General features: G+C 40.2%; 1 protein-coding gene across 2 annotated transcripts in view; it reads right to left on the bottom strand.

The window, feature by feature from the left end:
* The window catches only part of NFATC3 (nuclear factor of activated T cells 3), a 63,332-nt gene extending 38,077 nt beyond the window's left edge, over positions 1–25,255 (bottom strand). The window contains exons 1-3 of one of the 2 annotated variants that reach the window (XM_066194343.1): positions 25,018–25,255; positions 8,698–9,817; positions 1,247–1,409 (exon numbers count right to left, since the gene is read on the bottom strand). In XM_066194343.1, coding sequence (XP_066050440.1) covers positions 1,247–1,409; positions 8,698–9,817; positions 25,018–25,117 — 1,383 coding nt within the window. In that variant the 5' untranslated portion in view covers positions 25,118–25,255. The remainder of the gene's footprint in view (positions 1–1,246; positions 1,410–8,697; positions 9,818–25,017) is intronic. The other variant, XM_066194342.1, reaches the window with a different exon arrangement.
* Between the last annotated feature and the right edge of the window lie 275 nt (positions 25,256–25,530).

Below are 25,530 nucleotides of genomic sequence, written 5' to 3'. Positions count from 1 at the left end.
CAGCTTAAGAACTGAAATGTAAAAACAAGGAAAGACATTCAAGAAGGAAGATGGGATGCAGATAAGCAACCCTTTATAGAGGGAGAGAAAGGAAAAATACAAAGTCTTTAAGAGGAAAAAAGGTGTAATGAAAAAGTTCAAGGTAAGCTATCGAAGAAATAGTTTGATAAAGAGCCCAAAGAATATGATTAGGAGTCAGTTGATGGAAGAAATTCATCAGATGAAGAGCCTGGAAAGCAGAGGTTGCTTAGACAAATTAAGAACAGCAGATCGTCCGAGACACTTAAATTCTGCTAGTACACCTTCATCTACATAGGTGAAATGTAATGATGTAAATACAGGGTGTGACACAATTCAGGTGCCAAAGAGGAGGAATAAACTATAAGGAGGAAAAGTGATAACATTTATACCACAGTAAGAGCAGGAGAAAGAATGGAGACTGATTATACCAATCCCATCAGCACTTTGCATCTGGTCTCCAACAGCAATGAGTTCCTTTCAACTACTGGAAGAGGATAGATACGTAAAATACATTTTTAATGTATAGACCATAGCAAAAGATTTAGGACTGAAACGTGGACTGTAATTATATGGGAAAAGAACATGAAATATCCTGGATTTGGAGGAAAAGACAGAACCTGCTGTAACCTTCGTGTAATCAGATTTTTCTCCCCTCTTTGTTTTATGAAGATTTTGTAACTGTTTTCTGATTTGACTTATAAACAAGCCATTAAATGCTTTCACCTAAGGATGTGACAAACATAAACCAAGGCATCTGAGAAACCCCAGTTTCTCAGCATCATTTGCCCCATGAATGAGGGTGGGTTCCCTTCCAAGTTATGTGAGCTAGCTGACACCGTGGATATTAAAGGAGACATCAGTGACTATCCCTCACCAATCCAGAGATCTTCCCAGCACAGAGCAAGACGTGTATACACCTGAACACTCCAAGTCAGAGAGGGGCACATGGCATCTCATGCACAGTTATTCCAACAAGACCAAACCCACATACCTTTCTTTTCAATGACAGTGTGATGCCAAAGCCAAGTCTAATTTACCAGGACCTCACATCTAATTCTCAGCTTGACAATAATTGGTTTTATTATTGGTCAGTGTTTTCAAAACAGTTATCATTACATTTAAGGGAGAAAATCTTGCCCAGGAAAGGCTGTACACTTAACAAAAGGTAACAATTCACAACGTTGTAAATACCAATAACTGTAGTTTAAAAAGCCAGACTTCCTACCTTTACTACAGGGTGTCCTCCAGTAGATGCTTTTACTGCTCCTCTGCTTCCTTCTGTTTCATAGTGAGCTCTGTGATGAGTTTTAGGCTGGACTTCTATTTTCAGTTCACACTGCCCATAATGGCTCGGTAGAGGCCAGTCAAGAGGTGGCAATGAAGATGTGCTGCAATCAAGGTAAGCACACGGTGGTTACATGAACTGTGCCATCTGGCCATAGCACAATGCCTTCACTGTAAAATACAGACAATGATGCAACTTCCCTAACAAATGATAACCAAATAAGAATAACTCTCAGCCTAAAATTGTTATATGAAAATTCCAGTTTTGCCGGTACATTAAAACCTTCAAGTAGAATGGAATTTCTTCTTTCCGACACCTGAGCAAAGGAAAGGTGCTCTGTGACCCCCAGGGCCACACTCCCATTGCTTCTCTGTAATGCCTTTATATTTCACTTTTTACTGTTAAGTATATCAGCAAGCACATTCAAATGTGGTTTAGAGGGAACAGTCTAAACTCAATCTGCCAGTCATTAAGTTTTAACTCTGCATTATCTTCCAGCTCACTGGTTTTGTTTTCCTTTGGCAAGCACTGCATTGTGTTAACTATGGTTAAAATGAACACTATGCAATCATCTCAAGTTTAAAAAAGCTACTTGTTCTATCTAAGCATAAAGACTTAATGCAACAGGCAACAAAGACACCTAAACTTGTGTTCAGCTTGTCCACAGACACACCCTTACACACAGTAGCAAAGCCACTCCAAGGGAGAACAAAATACAGTAATAGAAATAACATGGAAGAACCTCAAACCAATGTTTGCATACCTACACTTTTACCTGCACAGATTTATAGACTTAAGGTTCTAATAAGATAAACACTCAGATTCAAGCCAGTAATTACCTGGTAGAGTAAATTAAATTAGGAACATTTAAAAGTGAACATTTATAGCATTGTTTATCAAACAAAAACATTTGTAATAAAAATAATCTTCTTTTAAAATAGTTTTGCACTACCTTACTCTGACCAACAGGGAAAGCAGATTAGATTCCAAAGTGATGGACAAATATTGGTTTGTATCACCCAGAAAAGCTCAGTTTCATTTCTTTCCACTTTACAGGAAGTTAAATCAATGCAAATACCCACAAACATGAATAGTCACAGGTCCAGGGAGTTTAGCTAAAACATATAAAAACAAATCCATAGTTGAGAAAGAAGATAAATGTTTGGACTCAAGGAAAAAAAAAGAAATCTCTGTCTTTAGGGAGTATCTGGAGGGACTTGGGCTCAGCCTGCAGCACCAGAGATCTACCTTTTACCACAGCAATGTCCGTCATTAAGAATGGGAAAGTGGGAGGCCACCTCCTCAGGAGAATAGCCTCTAAGTTTCTCTCCTGAAGCACCTTTTTGGGAGCAATGAGAGGAAGAATGGGAGTATTTCCCTTTCTTCTTAGTGGAAGGCAGAAACAGGAGGAATAAATCATCTCCACAAGCATTCAACGCACAGCAAAGAGGAGGTCTGATGAGTGCTCCCCACACAGCAACGGCATTTACTGGGTAGGAGAGGATGGTGATGCCAACAATAAGAGAGGGAACTGTCAGGAATGCAGTGTAGGCCCAATCCTTCCAGGTACTCACCACAGGCCAAGATGTCCTGCCTAAATGCTACTACTGGCTATCAACTACACCTTGCCATTCACTATTACAGCTACTGAGGGAGAAGGATTCAAGTCTTCGGTCTGAAAAGGAAAGAAAATATCAGGATTAGAAGATACTAAAAAGGGCTCACAAGTGAGAATTTTTTAACAGTGTTTCTGAAAAATCTTTCTACCCCTATATACCCAAATTTCTGCATCAAAATAGTTGGTATACCTGAGAGAATTCTGTTAATGTACCACAGGCTATACACCAAGTTATTGGGAGGTATTACTGAAAGTTGAATGATAAATTCAGTCAAGAGAAAAGTATTCGTTGGTCATGACCACTGTCCATAAGTCTCAGAGAGATTTACTCCTCCTGCAATTAACTAACAATAATGTGGCACAAGTTGAATCAGACTCACATTATCTTTTGAAAAAATATTTGGCATACTAGAACAAACATGGAGACAAGAAAATAACCAAGTCTCAAGATTCTGTCATTCTTTGAAAACAAGTAGAAAATAACAGCATGAGAGAGCAAGGAAGTGCACTGTGCACGTGCAGATGCCTAAAACGTTAAAAAATTGCCAAGCTTCCAAAACACAGTAAATGACACAGCTTTTGAGGCTGTACTGCATCAAACAGATGTTTTCTAGATGTAGCTGGTCTGACAGTTACAGCTGCTTCCTTTTGATGTTGGATACCCAAACTGTTATTTCTCTCTGAATATTTTTCTTGCTGTCTCTTCACAGCATTCAAACCTGTAAAAGCCAGGGCACAGCTCATGGGCTGACTCTGCCCCTCTCCCATAGGAAGATGCTTAGGGCAGAAACACGATTGCTTGTTTGTCTGTGGCCCCAGAGCAGTGTGTGTGGGACAGAAGGAAGAACAAAACCTATAGGACTCATTAACACAATCCAGCTAAAAACAGTTACCTTCCACTCGTAGCACTGTATTTGAACACAAGTGCAATTGTTAAAAAGTTCATTTTAGCCACTCTGTATGAAAATGCTTCTACCTCTTTGTAGCCACTAATTCTAGTAGCAACCTTTCAAAGATATCCCATAATATCTCCAGATAGTTGTGAAAGTTCCTGTTTCCTTCATTGGTTGAGATTCCCAGATCTTCTAGAGAGATACTTTTATTAATTTTTAGTAGCAGCAAAAATAATTTTCCACTTACAGCTCCTCCCAACATTTCAAAAGAGAAAAAGCTCACCAACCATACAGTGGCTATTCCACATTTTTTCCTCATCCCAAGGTTTTGCAGAGATGGACCCATGGTGTACTGTGTGACAAGTCGATGTTTCAACATAGCAACTCCCTGAGAATCTCAAGTCATAACTATGATCCAATACCATGGTTTTCAAGAAGTCTTGTAGAGCCAAAATACTGCTGTGGCTGCTCTTCACTGCCTAGAACAAAGCCATATTCTCCCTGATGGAGAAATTCTGAAATCCTGAAGTTACAAAGTTTGGGGCCATTCCAGCTGCCACAGTGGCCTATCAATAGACTTTATTAATACTGTTTACATTCAAAATACCACCATTCTGCTCCTAGCAGTGCCACAGATCTCAGTGCTGTCAGAGCACTGGTACAGTGAACTGCCACGTGGAAATCTCTGTTCCATCATCCCAGAGCAAAGCGGAGAGATGTATAACAGGTACAGCACAAAGGTCCTGTATTAAACACTGCCTGAATTTCCCTGGATTCATTAATGGTGTGTAAACATTACAGCGATAGCCTTGCTTATTAAAAACCTAAGAGGTTCAAAGTTCCTTTGCTTGTCTCACTTAAATGGGTCCTTATCTTCAAAGTCAGTAATTTGCAAACATTTTCATTCTAAAGTTTTGCTAGTAGAATAGCTGGTGTTATTTCTATTTATCAGAATAAGGTGATAAATACTTGGCAGACTAACTTTGTCTATAGAAATCTTTCAATCTGAGTGGAGTTCTTAAAATTAAGAGCGAAGGTCCAATATAGTTATGATAAAAATAGGACATAATTCTGTTCCTCTCTATTCTTTAGACTTCCAAGAGAAGGATTCAGACAAGAGAAACAACTTTCCCAAGTATTCCACTATCTACCACTTTATTTAAACTAGGTTTTTTTCCTGGACAAATTAATTACAATGTCAGCCATCCTAGTTTTCAGCAGGAAAATACTCCCAAGTTGCCATTACATATCCAGCATTAAAATGATTTCTGAGCTGTAAATACATCTGTCAAAGTCTGTTTGTTCACCACCACTGGAACAAAGAAACTACTTGATGTCCCATCACTTCTCAGTGTCATAGATTAAATTCATGACACAACAGTCTGGAGACAAACACCAATTTATACAGTAGTTTTTAAATCAATGTGTAAGTCTCTACAAATTCCATGAGGGAAGTAAAGGAAACTAGGTTTTATAAAGATTTTTGACCATAAATTCATATTGCCTTGTTATCTTCCAGGCACAAAAAAAAGCACCATTTGTTGCCATCAAATACTGTGGGGCTAAAGAAAGAAAGAAAAAAATGAATGACTCATTAAGTCTTCTACCCAGAAAAATGCCTGTTTGCTTGAGACACAAATTTGGTTCTCAAGATCCACTTTACCAAACCTAAAGTCTACTTTTTCACTAGTCATTCATATTAAAATTTTAAGTTTAAAGCAAAAGATAATGAAGCCTAAAAGCAAAAATAACAGAACTCCCATGACTTTCAACTGCATCATCAGTGACCACTTTTTTAAAAAACATCCCCATGTTACCTCCACCATTGCTGGCCATGTCTGTGATGGTCCTTAACTCCACAATACCATAACCAAGGTTGGCACCAGCAATGCTGCTCATCTCTTCTCAACTGTACTTGTAGAGTGAAGTCCTCGCCCAAGCTATTGTATTACATCACCTGCTCAGTAGAGATTCCTAGGTCATCTCTAGACTCTTTTTATTCCCCTTGTTTAAGTAAAAAAAGTATTGCAAAACACTTTCTGAATTTTTTTTTGCACTTTCTGGAACTTGTACAACTCAAACTCTAACAGCAAGTGTGCAAGAAAGTAATAAAATCAGCACATTTGTGCAATGTTGGGGTAAAATGCAAGTGGGGAGGTTGGATCTACTATCACTGCATTAAGATCCTGAAAAGAAAAGGTTGGGGTTTTTTTAAGTGGAGGGGAAGGGAAACATGAGACACAGATAAAACCACGTCTTATCCATCACCCTGCAGGGAGGCTGGGGGTGAAAGAAACCCCTAGATATCTTAAACAGGAACAAGAGTAACCATTAAATAAATAAAATTACCAATATTCATTGCTGAATATTCTGTAAAATGACCAACTGCATCTGCCATCACACCTGGTGAGTGGCACCATCAACAAACACCTCCAGTATTCCCAGTACAGAAGCTGCTGCCCGGTTCTTTCCCTTGGAGGTAGGAATTGCTGCAGTGCTCCTGCCCAGGCCCTCGCCCACACTTACCTTTCACAAGGGAGCAGAAATGGGACTCAGGGCATGTAATTCACAGACATTTTCCACATGCCACTGACTGGCAGATTAGGGGTTTCTGTGACCAAATAACAAGCTGTCATCTAACAAAACAGTTTGGATGACATGTGAAGTATGACTAACATGCTCAAAAGCATCCTATACATTTTTAGGTTTTGTTAAGCATTGCACACTTACTGAAAACAGAAGAATGAAGGAAAACATGGTCAGGGCTTGGCAGATAAAGTAGATAACAGATTTACAAAACTTTAGAGAGCATTCAGAGCAGAAGGTGCTACCTACACATTTCACACGACAGAACACGTGAGGCAAATTACTCCCCCTTCCACCAGGGGTCAGTTACTGCAGCTGGGTGTGCACCTCACCTGCTTGGAATCAAACTCCTGTTTACTTCAGCCACGACTTTGTCCTTGCCAATACAATCAAGACATCAAAAAGTGCATTATTTTTACTGTATCTTGTAACTTATATTACAGTTAATACAACTGTACACACAATATGGAATAAATACATAAATAGTGATTATATAACTCTTTATGACAACTAATACGCTCACTTTTGGTCACCATCATCAACTATTTAGAAACAGTGGATCTTCTTGCATTTCATTTTTATTCATAAAATGTAAGGGTCAACACAGCTACCCTGATTTATAAGAATCAAAATTACAAAATGTTTTATGACAGAATGGAATGTTTCACGTACTGAAGATGCACACTGCCATAACTGCCAAGTAATTCAGCATTTCACTGAGGATACAGCTGTCAGTGCAGCCATTTCCACTAATTCAATAGTCAGCCAACATTTTTGGCAGCAAATGTACACAGCTTAATAGATTTATGTAGTTCCCTTGTGTACAGGTGTACTCTTCATTGTCTCTTGCTGTTTGCCTATCTTATATTTACAGAAATTCTTCAGTGCCAGCTTGTAAATAAAGTCTGACATTTAAAAAAAAATTTACTTTTCAATGAAAACATTAAAATTTCTTTTAATTCAGTACAAGAGGAAGTAGGTATGAGCCATCTGTGTTCTAAACCACTTTGCTCATCCCACAAATGAAGAACCACAGATCCCCATCCCATGCCTGTATGCTCATGACCTCTAATCCTACAGTAGTGGTCACCTTTTATGAACAATGCTAGCCTGCAGGCTAACAAGAATTCCAAGTTAGGACTGCTTAGTATCCTACATAAATATAATATAATTCCAAAATACTCAATTAAGTTAAAACAGTCATCACTGTTTTAGTCTGAATGAAAAGATTCTAATAACAGATTGAACACCTACTGCTAAGAGATGGCAATGGAATTTTAAAAAAACCCAGACTTGAGGACAGTTAACTGATCTTAGTAGTTTCAGACCTGGTAAAACAGATTTTTCCAGCCAGCAGGTTTGTGTCTTTACCGTTAAATTTTACGTCCATAAACAGTTATGTGGAAGAACATTAAAGGAGAAGAAAAAAAAAATCATTTCTATTTACTAAAATCAGTAAAATTCTGCAGAGAGAAATTAAAATCTGTGGTTATAAAATCAGGCAAAAAATAACCAAATGGCTGAATAAATATTGTTTAAATATATTTAGCTATTAATAGGCCAAGCTAGGTGACAACTTCTGAAGAATTTATAGAAGCTCTATAACTTGAAAGACCACAGAATTGATCCATCTAAAGAGTAACAGGCTGGAAAGGAGGGGGACTTCTTCCCTCAGTTGAACCAGTTCCCTCTTCTGAGTCTCCACACATCACCCTGCTAGCACATGACAGGACTGCAAAAGGAAAAGACCCATTTAATTCTATCATGGATGGTGGAAATACCTTGGAACTACAGCCCAGACATCCATTCTTTCTGAGTGATTTTCAGCATGGCATACAAATTCTTTCCTTTCTTCTATTTCTAGAATTATATGAGCCCAAAGAAGCAAACAGACACAAAGGCAAATGAACTCCCCACCTCTTTTGTGGTCTCCCAGTTTTATAAAATCATGTAAGTCATGTTTCCTTAGCTATATTAAAATGTCAGGTGTTCAGATTAGATGGAAGTGCAAAGCATGTACAAAATCCACAGACATTTCATTCAGCTGGGCTCTGTGCATATACACAAACTTTACTTAAAATAAAACTAATCCTATTTACAATGCATCTACTGTATTTTTAAAAGATGATGGGTATTTGGTATCTCAACTTTTTTTTTCCTAATTATAACATCTACCTGCCCTCAACAAGTTTTTCTTAAGAAGTCTCAATGCATCACTGAAATGACATTTATATGCCTATTTAAGATGCACAGGAGGGGAAAAATCAGGAAGGAGCTACTTTGTAAGCACTTACCGGAATATAGGAGTGTGACCAGGCTTCGGTTTGTTCCAAGTAAAGTGCGAAGGAACAGAAAGAAATTGGTCTCCGGGCAAGTCTTTTTTCAAGGTATGCTGAGATCCAGAGCAATCATCTACTGCAGTTTCAAGGGATGATGACAAGTTACCTTGCTCTTCAGGGCAGAGATCTATTTTTCCAGATAAAGTGGCAGTCTGATCCTCTGAGGTCTTTCTGGTTTTTAGAGGAATATCAGTCTCTGCACAACACTGAAACGGTGAAAGGCCAGAGTTAAGACCTTGTACGTTATGAATGGAAGTGTTTAGCCACGTGTCTTCTGTAATGCTTCCTCTGGGAGAATGGCCAGGTGATGGAGTTGGAGAATGGTGAGGAGAGAGAGAACCAGCATAGCAAATCTCAGCACTGGAGTGTCGGCGTTTCCCACAGGGGGATGTAGGTCTTGACGAGGGCCTTGATGTCGGCCTGGGGCTCAGCCAATTCTCATCAGTAATACTAGTTCTGGGAGAATGACAGGGGGACTGTCGAGGTGACAAGGCATGCCCAAATCCATAAGGCTGCTGCCACGATTCATCACTGGGACCTCTTGGAGAACCACCAGGTGATGCCAAAGGAGAGCCAAGGGTAAATCGAGCAGCTGCTTCATTCAGCTCTGAGTCTACGTCATCATAAACATGGGAAATGGATTCACAAGAGGAAGCATCTGAAAACCAACTCCTGGACGAAATGCTGCTGGCAGGGCTTGGACTAAGGGATGATTCCCTGTACGATGGCTCAAGAGGAAGATAGAGATGGTCCCGGGAAGGCCTTTCCATGTAGTCATTTTCTGTGCCATTTGTGTGTAATTCATCTTCATTGGCCTCAATCCCCTGGTGACAGTTGGGTGAAATCGATGTGATTTGAATGCTGGGGCACTCGAAGGGTTTGGGTCCACCTAGTGGACTGTACTTGGATTCTGGTACCTCACAAGTGCCTTCATAGTTCTTGTGACTCTGAAACCTCGTAGGAGAGGAGTGAGACTGCAGTCCATGGCGAGGAATACAAATTGGCTGATTGACAGAGGATGATGGCTGGTCTACATTAAAGATGTATATGGATGCACAGTCATCTGACTCAAGATCTGAAAACAAAATTTAAAAAAAGATAAAAAAAGTAGTAAGAGTCAGAATGCAATACTTGGATTAACACCATAAACAAAATCCTTTGCTTCCCAGATATGGACTGTTATCAACATCCTAGACATTTCCCATTAGACTAGTTACACAAAATACAGCTAATTCTTAATTTTAAATTTTCCCCAGTCCATTTTACAACTAAATATGACTACAGTATGGTTTCCTATCATAAATCCTGTTCTCAATCAGATTTCACAGTTTATACACATCTGCAATCATTGAAAATACATTACAAACAGAAAAATGAGTTGAAATCCTGAAAGGATCTAAGCTTAAACACTCAATTCAAACTTCATCTTTCATAACTGTATTCCACTTATAATTAAACATTTTTAATCAAAGATCATTAAAGTTCACCTTTTTGACATAAATAGGACTAAGGTACTTTCTGCCAGCCCAGTCAATACTTACATGCACCAGAACATCACATACATAATACTGATCTACTTTAATAATAGAAAGCATCTGACAGTGACTCAAACTTGAATGAAGATTAGAACTACTAAAAACATTCACTCAAAGGAGGCTAATAAGGAATATTATCAGAGATACTATTAAGAATCTTATTCCTAAGATGTATTTTTTGTAGCTTGGAAAACCCTCAAGCGCCTATGCTAAATAGCATTTTTCAGTGCAGTCCCATTTAGTTTGAGCACAAGTTGTTCAGCAAAATAAGGCAAAACAAAATATTCTCAGATCTCACTAACTTATCCAAAACACAGGAAATATTCCAAAGAAAAACAAGCAATTGAGAGGGAATACAAATCCCGTTAACAAAATCAGCAACTTTGTCTCACAGAACTGAAGCAGAATTTCTTGCCCCACTTCTCAATATTGAATTAACTGCCAATATGAGACATTTGTCTGAAAGAAAATAGAAAACACAACTTTTTTTTTCATTTTGTAGTCGCTGTGATTCCACTCTTGTTTCTTTACACTTGTAAATAAGGTCTTCACTCTTTAATTTTCCATAAATGCAGGCTAGATGACATTAATTGCATCTCTGGGTATTAGCTCCTTTTTAGAAATTATTTTTATCCTGAGTACCAGCAGACTATTAATATTTGTTTTAAAAGAAATGTAGTCTCACAATCAGTTAGATTATCCAGACAGGAAGTTATGTATTTTAGATCTTCCCACGATGAAAAAATTAGTTCGTTAATGAAGTCAGTCTATTACCAGTTTCACTAATAGCAATCAGCTTAAAATTAACTAAAACAGGAACAAAACATCAGCTCCTCAGAGACAGGGAAGCATTTTCAAATGAAGAGAAAGCACATTGTTATCAAGGAATGGACTACATTCCTCAGACTTCATAAAACAAACAAAAAAGAAAAGGCTGAAGATTCATGAGCAGGGAACAACTCTGTAAGAAATCCATTAAAGGAGGCATACATTGCATTTAAGGAATATCTAGTAATATTATAAGCACTGGATTTTATATCTATTATGGTTATGTATGACAGTTATCCATATTATATATCATTACCTACTATTATATGTGTAAAGAGCACAGAAAATCAGTATAGACTGATTTCTAAGTATGCACAGGCTGAAAGGATCAGGGTTCTCAGGAAGGACTATTGCACATATCACACACAATTAACACTCACTATGCTGAGCATTACCAAAACTGCATTTCCCTGACTTCCACTAGGGTAACAAACATTTTTCCAAACATTAGTTGGGGGTCTTTCTTTTTGCTGTTTTCCATCACAAAACATGAAATGCAGACAGTAGTTGGTTACAGGTTTTCCACATCTATTGGTGTATTAATGTGCAAGACCATAGATGTGTTTCCTAACTCGGTATTAATAAAAGCACAGATCAAGGGAAGAAAAAGGCAATCCTAATAAAGGCTATTATCCAGCTTATCAAAACTTAGAAATAAAACAGTTACAGCTACAGAACTTCTAAAATAATAATAAGAATGTTTTAGAAAAACAGCAGTTGGAAGTCTTCAAGCCCTGTGTGTAACCATTTACCGTCATTAATATAGTAAGCACATTGCTACTGTAGTAAGCACAGTAGCAGCACATTGTTTGCACTAAATCTCTCACCATCGCAAAAAGCCACATTCCTCCTGCACCAATAATCAAGAAATCTTGAAATATTTAAGACAATTTCTCTACCTTCAGTGTCACAGTGATTTGCAAAAAGCAGATGTACCTTCAGAATTTAATTTTCACAAGGCTGAGGTGGAGAGATCAGACTAGCACAGAATTACCAACACCAGCTTGGAAGAAGAGACAGAGCAGAGAGAAGACAGAACTTTTCTGACTCAGGCTCCTGTGGTCCCGGTCCTGAAGAGCCTCTCCTGAGTCTGGCACTGTGCTGCCCGTTACCCCTCCCCAGCTGCACACACACAAAACAGGAAGTTACAAACCTAATGAATATCCAATCCCAAAAGCACGCTTAACACTGAGAACACAACACGGTTTGAAGTCGAGATCACCCAAATCATTTTCAGACACAACTGATAAACATGTAGATTTATTTCAGTCTGCACACACAAATCCTCCCCCTTATAGTTCATGTGTTTAAAATAACCTCTTAGTTGCTCACAAAAAAACTAAGACCTTTACAAATTGTATCCTTAATTCTACTAGATTATTTACCAGGAATTATTTTTGCCCTAACAAAGACTGCAGAGAATCCAATCAGGAAGAGCCCTCTAACCTATCTTAAGGAACTAGTAAAAATACAAACACAACTTGGGGGGAAAAAGAAAGAATGAGAAAAACTTAGGTGATAACCCTTAAAAGAGAAAGCAATGAGAATAGCACAAAACGAATCCAACACAGAGCTTCAAGAAGCAGAGGGTAAACAAACAAAGGGCAGTCTCACAATAGGCAAGTGTAAGGAAAAAAGAGCTATGGAGAAGCCCAAGGGGAAAAAATGGAGTTATGGGAATCTGGTTACTTAATAGGAGAGCAATTACATCCAAACACTCCTGTTGGGGAAGGAAAGACAATAAAGAAGTTGGCCAAGTCATGAGGCCTTCACTGACCATAAAATATAAGAAAGCACTCAAGACACAGAAACTAGGGCAGACTACAAAGGTAGAGCACAAAAACTACCACAGGCACAGGGGGGCAAGATGCTAGACAAAACAGACACAGCAAAATACGCAGACCGAGAGAACTAGTGCCATTCACATCAAAAACCCTTCATGCCACTGAAAAGGCAGGTGTGCTAAATGCTTTTGCTTTAGTAAGGACAACAGAATAATAAAGATAACAGCAATACGGAGTAAAGAAAACTGGACTAAATAAAAGGTTAAAAAATACTGAAGGATTATGGGCCAATAAGTTCAAATTCAGTTTTAGAAGTAGTATTAATAGTTTATTTGTTCCAGTAAGCATTTTAAACGAGACAAAGAAACAAAACAAGTCACTGTTTCCTAAGAACAAGCCACGTCAAACAAATTTTCTTTTACAATCAAAGGAGATATTCTGGACAAATGGCATAGAAAGAAACTCAGTTTTGTTTTTACTTACTAAGACTTTTAACACTGCCATGCACAGAGAAGCCATGAGTCTTTAGAAATTTACTGAAGCCTTCTTCCCCATCCTCCTAAGATCAGGTTCACTATTAAAAGATCACAAAAATGAGCAGACGCTCTATAGTCACAGTGTATAAGCTAAAGAAAGCTGCAGACTTCCACAGCAATCTTACACCAGGCATCTGTGTCATCCTCTGTCAACGAGAACCAGAAGGTTGCTCATTTTGAATGTACATTTGCTACTGTCTGGAAACAGCCTCGTGTACAGAAGCTCCTGTTCAGTATTAAAACAATGCTGGCTCATCCCTTACTAAGCTGCTAACTACACTTCAACATAAGCTGTCTAACTGGGGAATATAATTAAATAATATCCAGAACAACTGCTTCTAAAGTACATTTTGCTTGCTCCTTGCTGTATGAGAGTGCACATTTAGGAGTAGTAATGCTTGCCCACCAGTTGTTCACTCCCCAATGATGTACTGGCACATGCACATGTGCAGCTGTGCACTCAGCCAGATTTCTCCAGAGAAGGAAGGTCAATTACTATCAAATGTCTGAATACAAGTCCTGTGCCAGAATTACCCAAACTGTTTTATTATTCTAAGTTTACAAGACCATAAACAAACATTTTCAAACAATAGGAGTTGCTGTAAGGTATGAAGAAAGTGCAACATGACCTAGGTCTTATAAAACTACTACTGTGAAAACAGGATCAGTAATCAAGTCCTTTAAATAGCATGACGAAAAGACCTGAACATTGACACAGACATCATGTGTGTCTCACTTACAAGCTTTAAAAAGAATGACCAGCTCTTCTGTTTTCCACTTCTGTCATGACAGTTACCATTATCCCTTTCTGAACACAATGGTCACAAAAATATTTGTAAAAAGGGACAAAAAGCACATGTTGCTGTTTTCCTAAACGTCATTATTTTGCAGGTTTGGACCAGTTTATATATTTCTTGGAATGAAAGAGGAGCCTTAATCTTCACAGGGAACATAAAATAGCCAATCATCAATAGTTTTGCTTTTGTGCACTTAAAAACATGATTGATCAGAGTTCTTCTTGGTACACTATCGCACTAAAGCTCTATAACTGGATATTTAACTCTAGTTTTCCATTACAAGCTATCAGTTCTCCAGAAACACTTCCTACAAGCTCAAACACCAACTTCAAAAACCCCACAACCCCAAACTTAAACACAGCAGTGTATTAGTCTATAAGGAGTACAACTGACTAGCAAGCCAAATATGGAACTGAAAAAGAATTAATTGTGAAAAAGTTAAGGTGGTAGGGTGGAGTAGGGAGAAACACATCCTTCCAGACAAAAGCTGGCAATACGTGAAAGCCGTACTGCAAGTTAAAGTTTTCAGAATGGGATGATTTACAACTCTCATTTTATGAAGCAGTTCACTCACTTTGATGGTTTTGTGCTCTGTTTCATGGTCATACAGACTATGCAAAAAAGGACAAAAATAAATTTTACTTTTGTCAATCACGTATGCCAGAGGCTGTTCTGTCGTGCCAGTCACAATTTCACTCATTTTCTTTTGTTAAGCAAGAATACTAGAAATGTAGAAGAAAAATAATCTTCTCAACAGTGGGAGCTCATCAATGAGTCTTTTCCAAATTGTAGTCTGGATAAGAATTCATTATCCTTCGTAGAAATGTAGATGAATAAAGAAGCTGCACTAGTTTAAGCCGTTTAAGGAAAGGCATAATCCAGCATATGAAATGTTTACAACTGACACTGACTAAAGAACATACTGGTTCTTGGGGTGTAACTACACTAAGGTTTTTTGAGCAGCAACCACCTTCCCACACACCTTCCCACACAAAGGGGGAGGGGAAATGAGAAGAGAGGTTCTTTTAACACAGATGATTTTGGCAATCATATTTACAGCACACTAACACCTGTATATATACATCTGACAGATTAGCAAGCTTTAGGACATGGGAAGAAACAAGCAACCAGGACAGGAACTGCAGGTGTTCGCTATCAAATAAAAACGTAACATGCAATTAAATAAACCCTTAGGCCACAGCCTGGTACACATTTAAACTACAACTGTTGTCTCAGTGTACATCCAGCTTCACACTGAACTAATGAAATTAAATTTCAAATAGGGAAGGAACAGCTTTGAGATACATTGATAAAAAGTTATGTACAAGGCAGGTAAAGAATTCAGCTTGTAACTGTAAGATTCAGCAAGAATTAGTCATTCTAAGTTCAGTTACAAAACAGAAAATAACAACCGGAAGCACTAAGCAGTGTTTATTATCTGTGCCTTCTCCAGCTCTCCTGCTATTTCTGGTAGATATGAAGCATGTCTTTAAATGATAACTTTATAAAGCCTTTGGTTCAGTATTCAAGGATTACTCATTAATACAACAGGTTTAAAAAAATCTGCTTCTTACTTTAAAAGCCTCCAAGTTCTATGGGCTCCTCTTTGGTTCCTTTTCTTAGTCTGTGGCTATATGATTTGAGAAGACACAGTATTTCACTGCATAATAACCTTGTAAACAAAACAGAAGCTGCTGCCCTCCAGTTTGATGAGGGCTCATTTGTCATTCACTGTCAGATCTAAAGTCATCTTAACATGATATTCATTAGAGCACAGCCTTTTGGAAACAGCACAGTACATGGGCACAGCAGGTACTATCACACGGTATGAGCAGCCTTCTGACACTGCTATTCTGAAGATGAACAATCCTTTTCTACATGATCAGCTGTTAGTCTGCAAAAGGACTGCAGCCCTGCAAGCCCAGAGCATTTCAGATGTCTAGACACGGGACCTGAGAGAAGCCCAATCACTCCCAAAGTGGTGTGCTGTGCCTGACCCACTGGAAGCAGACTGAGCATAAAGGTAAGTGAGAAGATTAGTCAAATACTGAGTGAAGGGAACAAGGGAATTAATCATGTGCTGTAATTGCCAGCAGGCCAGGTTTGCCTAGATTCTTGCAATTGTGGACCAATTCACCATGCACAACTCTTCCTTTGTGGGTGCAAAACCAACAAACTCCATGAAAAGGCTCTCCAGTTATTCAAAGAGAATGAACTGAATCCTCACCTAATTCACCTAACTCCTACCCAAGGCGCCTTTACCACCAAGTGACTTCTAACACGACCTTGCTCACAGCAACCTGTACAGAGACACTGTCAGTTCACTGCTACAGTCCTGAAGCAGAAGCCAAGATTCCAAGATCAGAAGGAGTAAGCAGGGCCATATCAAAGAAAACAGACAGGGGTGTGCAAGAAAATGTCTATTCTAGTTGACAGGAGAGTATGGTGACACAGACCAGGGGCTTTGTGAAAACTGGTAGAAAAGGAGAGCAGTAAGCCAAGGCAAGATGCCCGAGTGGGGAGCAGTTACACAGTGGAGGGGAGACTGAAATGAGGGCATCTCCTTTCTGGTTATCAAACAGAGCACAACGCAGAGACTGAGAACTGGTATCGATAATAACTGAACAAACTTGTTTGGGAACTCTTCACACCTCGGCCAAATTACACTGTACTGCTGCAGCTGGCCTGTGTGACAGAGGGCCAACCATTCCACAGCAGGCAGTCCTACCATACAGCTAACTCCCTATTTCAAACCATCAATTATTGCAGCTTTTTCACCAATATTTTATAACGCAGCTTAAATGTGGACTTCAAGTGCATTAAACCCAAAGGCTGTGTACATCAAAGAGCTGTAATGAGCCAGAGTGACAATCTAAAACTGCCTTGTGTTCCCATCTGCTCACATGAATGTAGAATCAGAAACACCTTGAATTCACTTTGCCAGATTGATACAGTATAAGGCAGAAACATAAACCAGCCAAATGAACAAGAGGAGGCTGAAGCTGAGCACAAATACCATTTCTTCAGCAAGGTTCAGAACGATACCCCAAAATACAGAGATGGTGATATTAGCATGCCTCATGACTGTGCCACGTGTAACTCTGTGTCTCTTCCCAGAGTCCTAAATGTGTTTATTCCAGCAGGAGTGGAGGTATCACCACACACTGTACATCAGCCTCACCTCCTGTCCCCAACACAAAAAGCTTGACAATTTGAAGGACAGCAGCATTTGCTCTTGAAAGACTAAACTGGACAAATTACACTGATGAAATACACAGACTTACGTAATTTAAAGAAGATATGCAAAATACAAGACATTGACAGATTTTCTTAGCAGTTCTTTGGATTAAACAGTGTATTTTCTTATGGCCTTGTTGTTTTGAGTACAGTTATCCCAAATGACACTGTTAAAGCCTTTTGTAATCAGTTACTGAATCTCCTCCTTCATGCCCTTGACTGAGGAAACAACTTCTAGAAAGCATCTAAAGGTACATATGAGTAGCTAAACATCACTGCAGATATTATTACAGGCCATTATGCAGCCATCAAAGCAATGAATCATTATCAATAACAGTTAATAAATGCAACATGACCGGATTAGCAGTTTGTCATTCTGTCACACTTTCATTTTGGGTATGAAGATACAGACGGCTACTCTGTAAAACAACCTTAGTTAAAAGGTGACAGTTTCTGCCCTGGCCTAAAGGCGATCAGTCACAATTTCATTCCCTCTCTAGCACAGAGCAAATGCTGCTTCTCTGAAACTATGTGTAAGTCCTCCTTCCATTTTTCCCAAAACCATTTAAAAAATTAAAACATGGGATTAAAGAAAACATTTCTCACAGCATCTGTTCCCAAAAAAGCAATGTCAGCAGCCACTAAAACATGAAGACACTCATTAACCCTCTCCACCAACCTGCTAAAAATACCCAGAAAACACCAGAAATATTCAACTATATTCAAGAACTTTTTCTATATTAAAAGTATTTCTCATTTTTAGAAGTGATGACTAATCTTCGGAGTGCAGCCTGAGAAACCATTTTTAAGCATGCAATTCTTATTAATCTAAATATTAATATAAATAATATGATATTACATTTCTGGTATTAAAAAATTAGCTGTAAGTACTTGCTTTTGTTTTTACCAACAAACATTTTTCATGCAACCTCAAATGAAATTTTTGTTTCTGCTTTAAAAAAACCCCACCAAAATCACCGCACAACACCAAATTGCACCACGCACAGAATTCTATTTTCATGACTTTACTACTGAAAGATCATGGGTTTGTATTCAGATCCCCCAGAAAGTTCATTCTTCTCTCCTTCCACCACACCTGCAGTGCTTCACATTCAAATTCACCTTCCCTGAATGACTTTGAACAGTTCTGCGATGTTTTAATGTTCTCTTTTGCCAGTATTTCACCAGAACACTCACAGAAGGGTGTACTAAAGGTAGAAGAGAATGCTGGCTTCTTAATAAGCTTGCTCCTGCCTTGCAGTCTTACTTAGCCTCACCGATCATCTCACTCATCTTAAATTCCACTGTCATTCGAACCCACACGGCATGCCTGGACAAATGCAAGGACTTGGATGTTGTTTTACTGGCTGGGCTCACTGCCAAATCTGCTCCACGTACTTCCCTGGCCCACCAGGGCAGCTTGAGGCAACAACTCCCATATTTACGTTATTGCTGTGAACAGCCAAACTGCTGCTTACTATTGACCCAGGCCCCATCTACTCGAATTTATTCTCTCTCATTCACAGCAACATTACTGAGCTGGCCACACTTCAGGTGGCATCTGACAAACTGCTTCCAATTGGGCAGCACAGACCAAAGGAATGGAACCATCACGTTTTAAGCAGAGGGCTGCTTTTTGTTTTCAGAAAGAGCAAGCTTATTTCTAATTTTCAGAAACATGTAAGCATGTAAGACAAAAGCACTAGACCAAATGCTTTTGTACACTGACCATCTCCCACGTCCCAAATCTCAGGATTTGTTCTCATTTACACTCTGCCCACAATTCAGTTTGGAGGAAAGGGGACAGAGAGTGATGTGCAACTATGAATTCACGAACAAAAAAAGTGACATTTTGTCAAACCAGGGACCTTTTCTAAATCCCTGCAATACGTAGTGACTCACTACCCAGTGACTCTCAATGCACTACATAGTGATCAAGGAACCATACTGCCAAAACAGAAAAGTTACTAAATTAGATTAGCTGCAACTACAACTGCTTTGGAACACCACACAAAAGATTTTGGTATTTTCCCTGAATTGTCTCATCCTGGTCAAGCTTCATTCCAATAGGCAAGATTTCATTTATCCAGAATACTGTGAAAAATCACAACATACTCAAACATGTCAGCTTGCTAGGATTACCATCTTCATCTCTTAATTGCAAGGCATTTCTTGACTCCATTGATACCACTTTAGTACATATTCTCCTTTGGTTCTTCCTCAGTATTTCTCTAAGCTATCTTGAAGCCACAAGACCCTCTGTTTTTGGTCAGATGCAGCTGTTTGGTTTTCCCTCCTCCCCCCCATCAGCAGATTATATAACCACAGCCTATATGACTGATTTGCATTGTGTCCCTGTGTGTCAATCTTTTACAGGCAGATACCAGCATCCATTAGCTTGTAAAATAAAATGATAGTAGCTCAATTTCCCGCAAGTGGTGGTTTATCACAATGTATTTAATACTCTGTTATCTAATAAATAACCAAATATTTGTTAGAAACTGTCATTTATGTCCAAGAGAAAAAAGAAATGGATTCAAGTAACCTATCTATTCATTCCTTTGCTAAAGTTGCACCAGCTGATCCTATTCTTAACCCACATGAGCACTCTTTTGTACAGCAAATGTTAACAGACTAGCACAGACAGCTGTATTTATATGGATGGCTCAAATTATACATATTAACCACAGTTATCATCTTGTGCAAAGACTTTCTTTCCTACCCGTTTATATAGACAACCAAATCTAACCAGAATGAAAAGATTTTAAAGAATAACAAAACTTCAAGTGAATCATACAGGTGTGCAAGGTAGCCTGGTAAAAAGACTTCAAAAGATGAAGCTCCTCTTACTTAGCCAAGGAAAGCAAACTTTGCAACAGTGCTGGACCAGCTCTTTTGAACACAAAAGCAAATTTCACCAAGAGCAATCCTCAGTCAACTCACACCTCAAGTTCACACTTACTGCCAGCATCCAGCCCCTAATTTTCCGCTCAATCTGATTATAAGACTACTCTTTCTTTTCTACCGCAATTTGACCTTCTTAAGATTATTTACCTTAATCATGACCTTGGGGAAAAGAACAAAAAGCGTGCAACCATGCTGCAAACTCAAAGTCAACAGCTTTGGCTGTTTCCTACACTCTACCAACAATCCCTGACAGTCATGAATACACATCTAGGAAAGGAAAAAGGATACTTTATATATTAATGATGAAGGCAAAGCTATACAGACTAGTACTGTGGTGGTGTTTCAGTACAAATCAGTGGTTTGAAGACTTCTACGACATACCTAAATGAAATACCACATACACAGTGCCACTTTTCACTACAAGAGAACTCTGCCTAGCTGAGGGAAAATCCAGCACCCATCATCACTTCAGAGCACTTGATATGTGGGCAGGAGACAACTGCTGAGCAGCCCCAGCAGCTCGTGGATGCTCACAGAGAAAGGTCTGATGCGAAAACCTTCAAAAGAAACAAAATTACTCTGACAGCCACTATAGCAAAAGGTGTATTTCAGTCATGATACCCAGTAACAAACCAATAACCTACCAGCTCTAAGCTAAAGGAAAAAAAAATCTCAGAGGATAGCAGGAGTAGAAGTTTGTAAATCAATGAAAGAATCAAATCCAGACATAGTGTCCTTATGCAGAATGAGGCTGCAGCTCACAAAGATGTTCTGAACTGTAACTAAATTCATCACAGAACTGAGATGTCTTTTATATTCTTCAGAAGAAAAGAAAGAGATATTGTAAGATTCATTTGTAACAAGATTACTAAATAGTATTACTTAACCAAATGTTAAGTCACAGGAAATATGAGGAACACCTTTCAGCTTGTTTCATGGTTTCCAAGAAAATAAAATAAATACTATGAACCTGAAGTCCAAGGAGGGTAGTTTGATTAGTTCTTTTAAAGCACTTGTATTGTGGGAAAGCAAATAAACAAAATCAACCAGGGAAGATTACTTACATGGAAATATTAATTTCTCCTTCTCTACTTCATAACCCAAGAACAAAAGGTGGAAGTTAGGGTGAAACTCAGATATTACTCCGTTTCACTGGGTAACAAAACATTAGCCCCTCTTTAGCTCTTAGAATACTTGATCAGAAATAACAGGAACATTTTAGACAGCATGCTGAACAGCAGCATCAATAACTCATCTGTAATTCATCTCCTGAATACTGAACAGTTTGCAGCCTCTAATTTTAAGTTAGTCCGGATTTCACATACCAATAAGAAATAATTTTGCATGACACAGAACCTTACAAGATCCCAAATTCCCAGCTTAGTACTATATATTGCAAGTACAGCTTTTACCTTGTTAAAACTCATTATTTAAAAGAGAAGATGAACCCCTAAACCAGAACTTCAGAAAATATCATAGCAACTCGTATTTGCTTCCATTTTGAGAAATTTGGCATTTAAAAAGTGTAACATCCTCAGCAGTGTGAAAAACTCGATGCAGTTTAATTGCTTAATAAATTCTAGACAAATTCCCCCAAGTTATACTGAAAAGTATTGCAAAACTGGTGGTGGTGAAGGGAATCAGGGCATCATTCCAAAAGCATTCAAGCTAATTCAGTTACTCAAGTGTCACATCTTACATCCCAAAGGTCTCTTCACCAAAAAGACCAAACCAGGTGGCACATCAAACACTGGCACTGATCTCTTTCAGAAGACTCTGGAGGACCTGAACACACTGCAATGCACGTGCTGACTTAGATACTTCTAATGCAACTGATATAAGGTGATGCAATCGGATGCTACTGCAGCTACTCAAAATTTTACAACAAAGATTTGGTTCACTTCAGAGTGATCTACAGCATTACCTTCGGGTACTGCAGGCTTGAATTTCTTGGTCATAAAAACATGAAGCTCATCAGTACCTAGAACCTTTCAGTACCTTGAAAGCAGTTGAAGAGCTTTTGGGAATCTTTAATTTAGCAATTACCTGAGCCAATTTTTACCTCCACTCAAAAACTACCAGAAATGAGCTACCCCTTTAATTTCACTCCAAGTCTGCTGCAAGGATTGCAGTATTACACCAGGGATTTCAGACATCTTCACACCATCTTCAGTGCATTCTCCTCTGCAGCAGGAACTACAACTTTCAGATCAAGCAAATAAGCACTAATGCAGAACACAGGTCTCAAATCCTGCCACTCAGCACAAAACTATGAAGTTTTGAAGGTTAGTCCTGCTGTGCTGCAACCCACTGAAATTGTTCCGTGTAGTAACTAAAGATCTCAGCTGATTTAATTTCTCCTGCTGTTCTTTTAATATCAAAAAAAGGGTAATCTACTGCCTGGCACTAGCACTTGCTTAGTAGTTCAAATATCAAAAGTATTTCAAGGAAATGAAAGAATAGCTCATTTTCCCTTGCCTTTGATTACAAATACAGTTAAATATAAACATGTAACTGTATATACTTACATGTGTACACATATAAAAGAATAAACTCCTCACAACACTAGAACAGTCTCACTATAAAAGACACCATTAACATAGATTTCCATGTCATTTGCACAAGAACTTAGTACCAGACACTTCTTTCATCAGACTACTGCTCTCAGACTTCTAGAAACAAAGCATGAAGGATCAGAATGTGTTTTCAGGTGTTCTCCATGGTCATGGAAAACTTAGTAATTTTAGTATTATTTATTTCAAATTAAGCAACCTTCCCTGTGACCTACATGTTTTATTATTAGCATACTTTTGAAAAAAAATACCCTTATGCTTTGCAGCACAACGGACACCACCATTGAAGGAAGTGATATGGGATTATGAAATAGATGCTTTAGGGGGATCTAAGAACTTTTTTATCTGTTCATCTAATATATGTGGAAGAGAGGTAAGGGGAGAAATAGATTTCCAGTATGGGACCTCTCATATAAATTCTAATTTTTCATGTGTAAAATACATGGGCAGAATTAACAGATGAGCTCTGGCAATAATTTTAACAGAATGCATGAAGGCAGAGTCCTACTCTAACCCTTTTCCCTGAAGGCCACATCTGTGCACAGCAGGCGAGATCATCTCCAGAATTCTACAAAACAGAAAACTACTTGAGTTTCAGATGCAGGATTTCTTATTGAGAACTACAGCAAACAAACTCGGTCATGGTCCAAATATGACATTTTTAAATTTGACATAAGAATGGTTTTGATTTACCAAGCACAGAAATTCAGAGTAACATCTGAACTGCTTGTTAAGGAATGCTACCAAATACAAATATCCTAACAGTGAGATGATACCACACTAGTATTTCCAGTTTTCTCAGAAACTTGTTCTCTCATTCTCATCTATCATCGACAAAGGAACATAGTTTAGACAATCAGTTTTATCTCAAAATAATAGAAATGGAGGCGTCAAAATTATTTTTGTTGTCATTTGTTCACATTTTCCATTGTTTTCATACGGTACTCTAATGCATTTATCTAGCTCGCAGAATTCAGGCCCCGTCCACAAAATACACCATCTGCTGAGATGGAAAACAGGCAAAGAAAGTCTCCCCTTATCTTAAGGAATCTGCAAATTAAATCTGAGCATCAAGAAAGTTAGGGATTTTCTAAGAAGTTAATTCTGAGTGCTTGCACACAGACTGTATCAAACAAAATTTTTTCCAATTAACTTAGGCAGACAACCAAGTCAGAGAACTAAACAACATGGCTGTATCATTTAGCCTGGATACAGTCGTGTTTCAGAGCTATCTTATCATCTAACACTTAGACATAAGACAGCCCATTACCAATTAAAACTTATTTCAAGTAGGTTAGAAAATAAACCACGCAGCCATCAAACCCTGGTAGAGCTAAACAAGGCACAGCTGTTCCTTATTGATTCTTCTCACCACAATTCACAGGGAATACTTTGTTTTCTGCAGTTTCAAGAAATACGAGCATTTTAAAACAGGATTTTCAGGCTCCAGTACTACAAAGGAGAGTAAAATGGAAGCACTCTGAGATGTACGCGTGCATCGGTACACACGGAGCCGAAGAGCCATCACATCTCGACACGCGGTGCTCGCCCACCCACACGTACACAAAGTCTGCAGAGCACACTGGAGTAACTAGGATGTTCTATATACGGGGAACACTTCGGTTGAAACTTTTCATGGCGAGTGCCCCAACACCGCTGCGCTCCGGCCCCGTCAACACTTGGCCGCTCTCTGCCCCGTCCCTCCGCGGCCCCACCGCGCTCCCCGGGCTCGGGGGCCACCAGATCCGAGCCGGGGCCTTTTCCCCGCCGGAGCCACGGCGCCCGGGGCGGCTCCTCCCGCACGACGCGAGCTCTTGGGTTTCTTTTCCCAAAGAAAGTTGTTACGGCGGGGGGAGGCCCGGCCGGGCCGGCCCATCGCCCCCTGAGCCGCCGCGTCCCGCGGGAGGACCGGGAGCGGCGCCGGGAAGCGGCCGCGGCCTGAGGGACGGCCGGACGGCGCCGCTCCCCCCGGGCTGCCGCCTCCCGCAGCGGCGGGGCCGGCGCAGCCCCCGCCGCCCTCCCCGCCTCGCTCGAAGGAAAACAGGAACTCGACCGACCCCCCCGGCCCCGGGGCGCACCTGCGGGCCCCAGCGGCGGCCCGGGGCCGGGCTGCCCGTCCTCGCCGAAGATCAGCCTGAAGTCGAACTCGTCGGTGGCGCCGCAGTTTGCCGTAGTCATGGGTTTGGCCGGCGAGGCGCAGCGAGACCCCGTCGCCCCTCAGGGCCGCGCCGGGTCCTGCCGGGCTGCGCTCGCCCCTCAGGGCCGCCGCATAACACCGGGCGGCGGAGGGGCCGGAGGGGGGGGCGGCGGAGGGGCCGGAGGGGGGGGCGGCGGCGCGAGCGGCGGCTGCGGCCCCAGCGCGAGCTCGGGTGCCCGGGCGCTTCTGTCACTCGGGGGGGGCGGGCGCCGACTCCGGGCTGCGGCTGGCCCCGCCCCCGCGCCGCGCCCCGGGCAGCGCCCCCCGCCCCGGCCCGCCCCGCCGGGCCCGCCCCCGTCCGCCCGGCCCTCCCGCGGTGACGTCACGGCACCGACTGCGCCCCGTGACCGCCGCCCGCGCCACCGAGGGACCGAGAGAGAGGCCGCCTCGCCCC

This window comes from Chamaea fasciata, unplaced genomic scaffold, assembly GCF_029207755.1.
Source record: "Chamaea fasciata isolate MVZ Bird 193981 ecotype frontalis unplaced genomic scaffold, bChaFas1.0.hap1 SCAF_12, whole genome shotgun sequence".
Taxonomy (NCBI): Eukaryota; Metazoa; Chordata; class Aves; order Passeriformes; family Sylviidae; genus Chamaea; species Chamaea fasciata.
The sequence above is the reverse complement of the archived record's forward strand: the minus strand, read 5'-3'. Positions and strand labels throughout refer to the sequence as shown.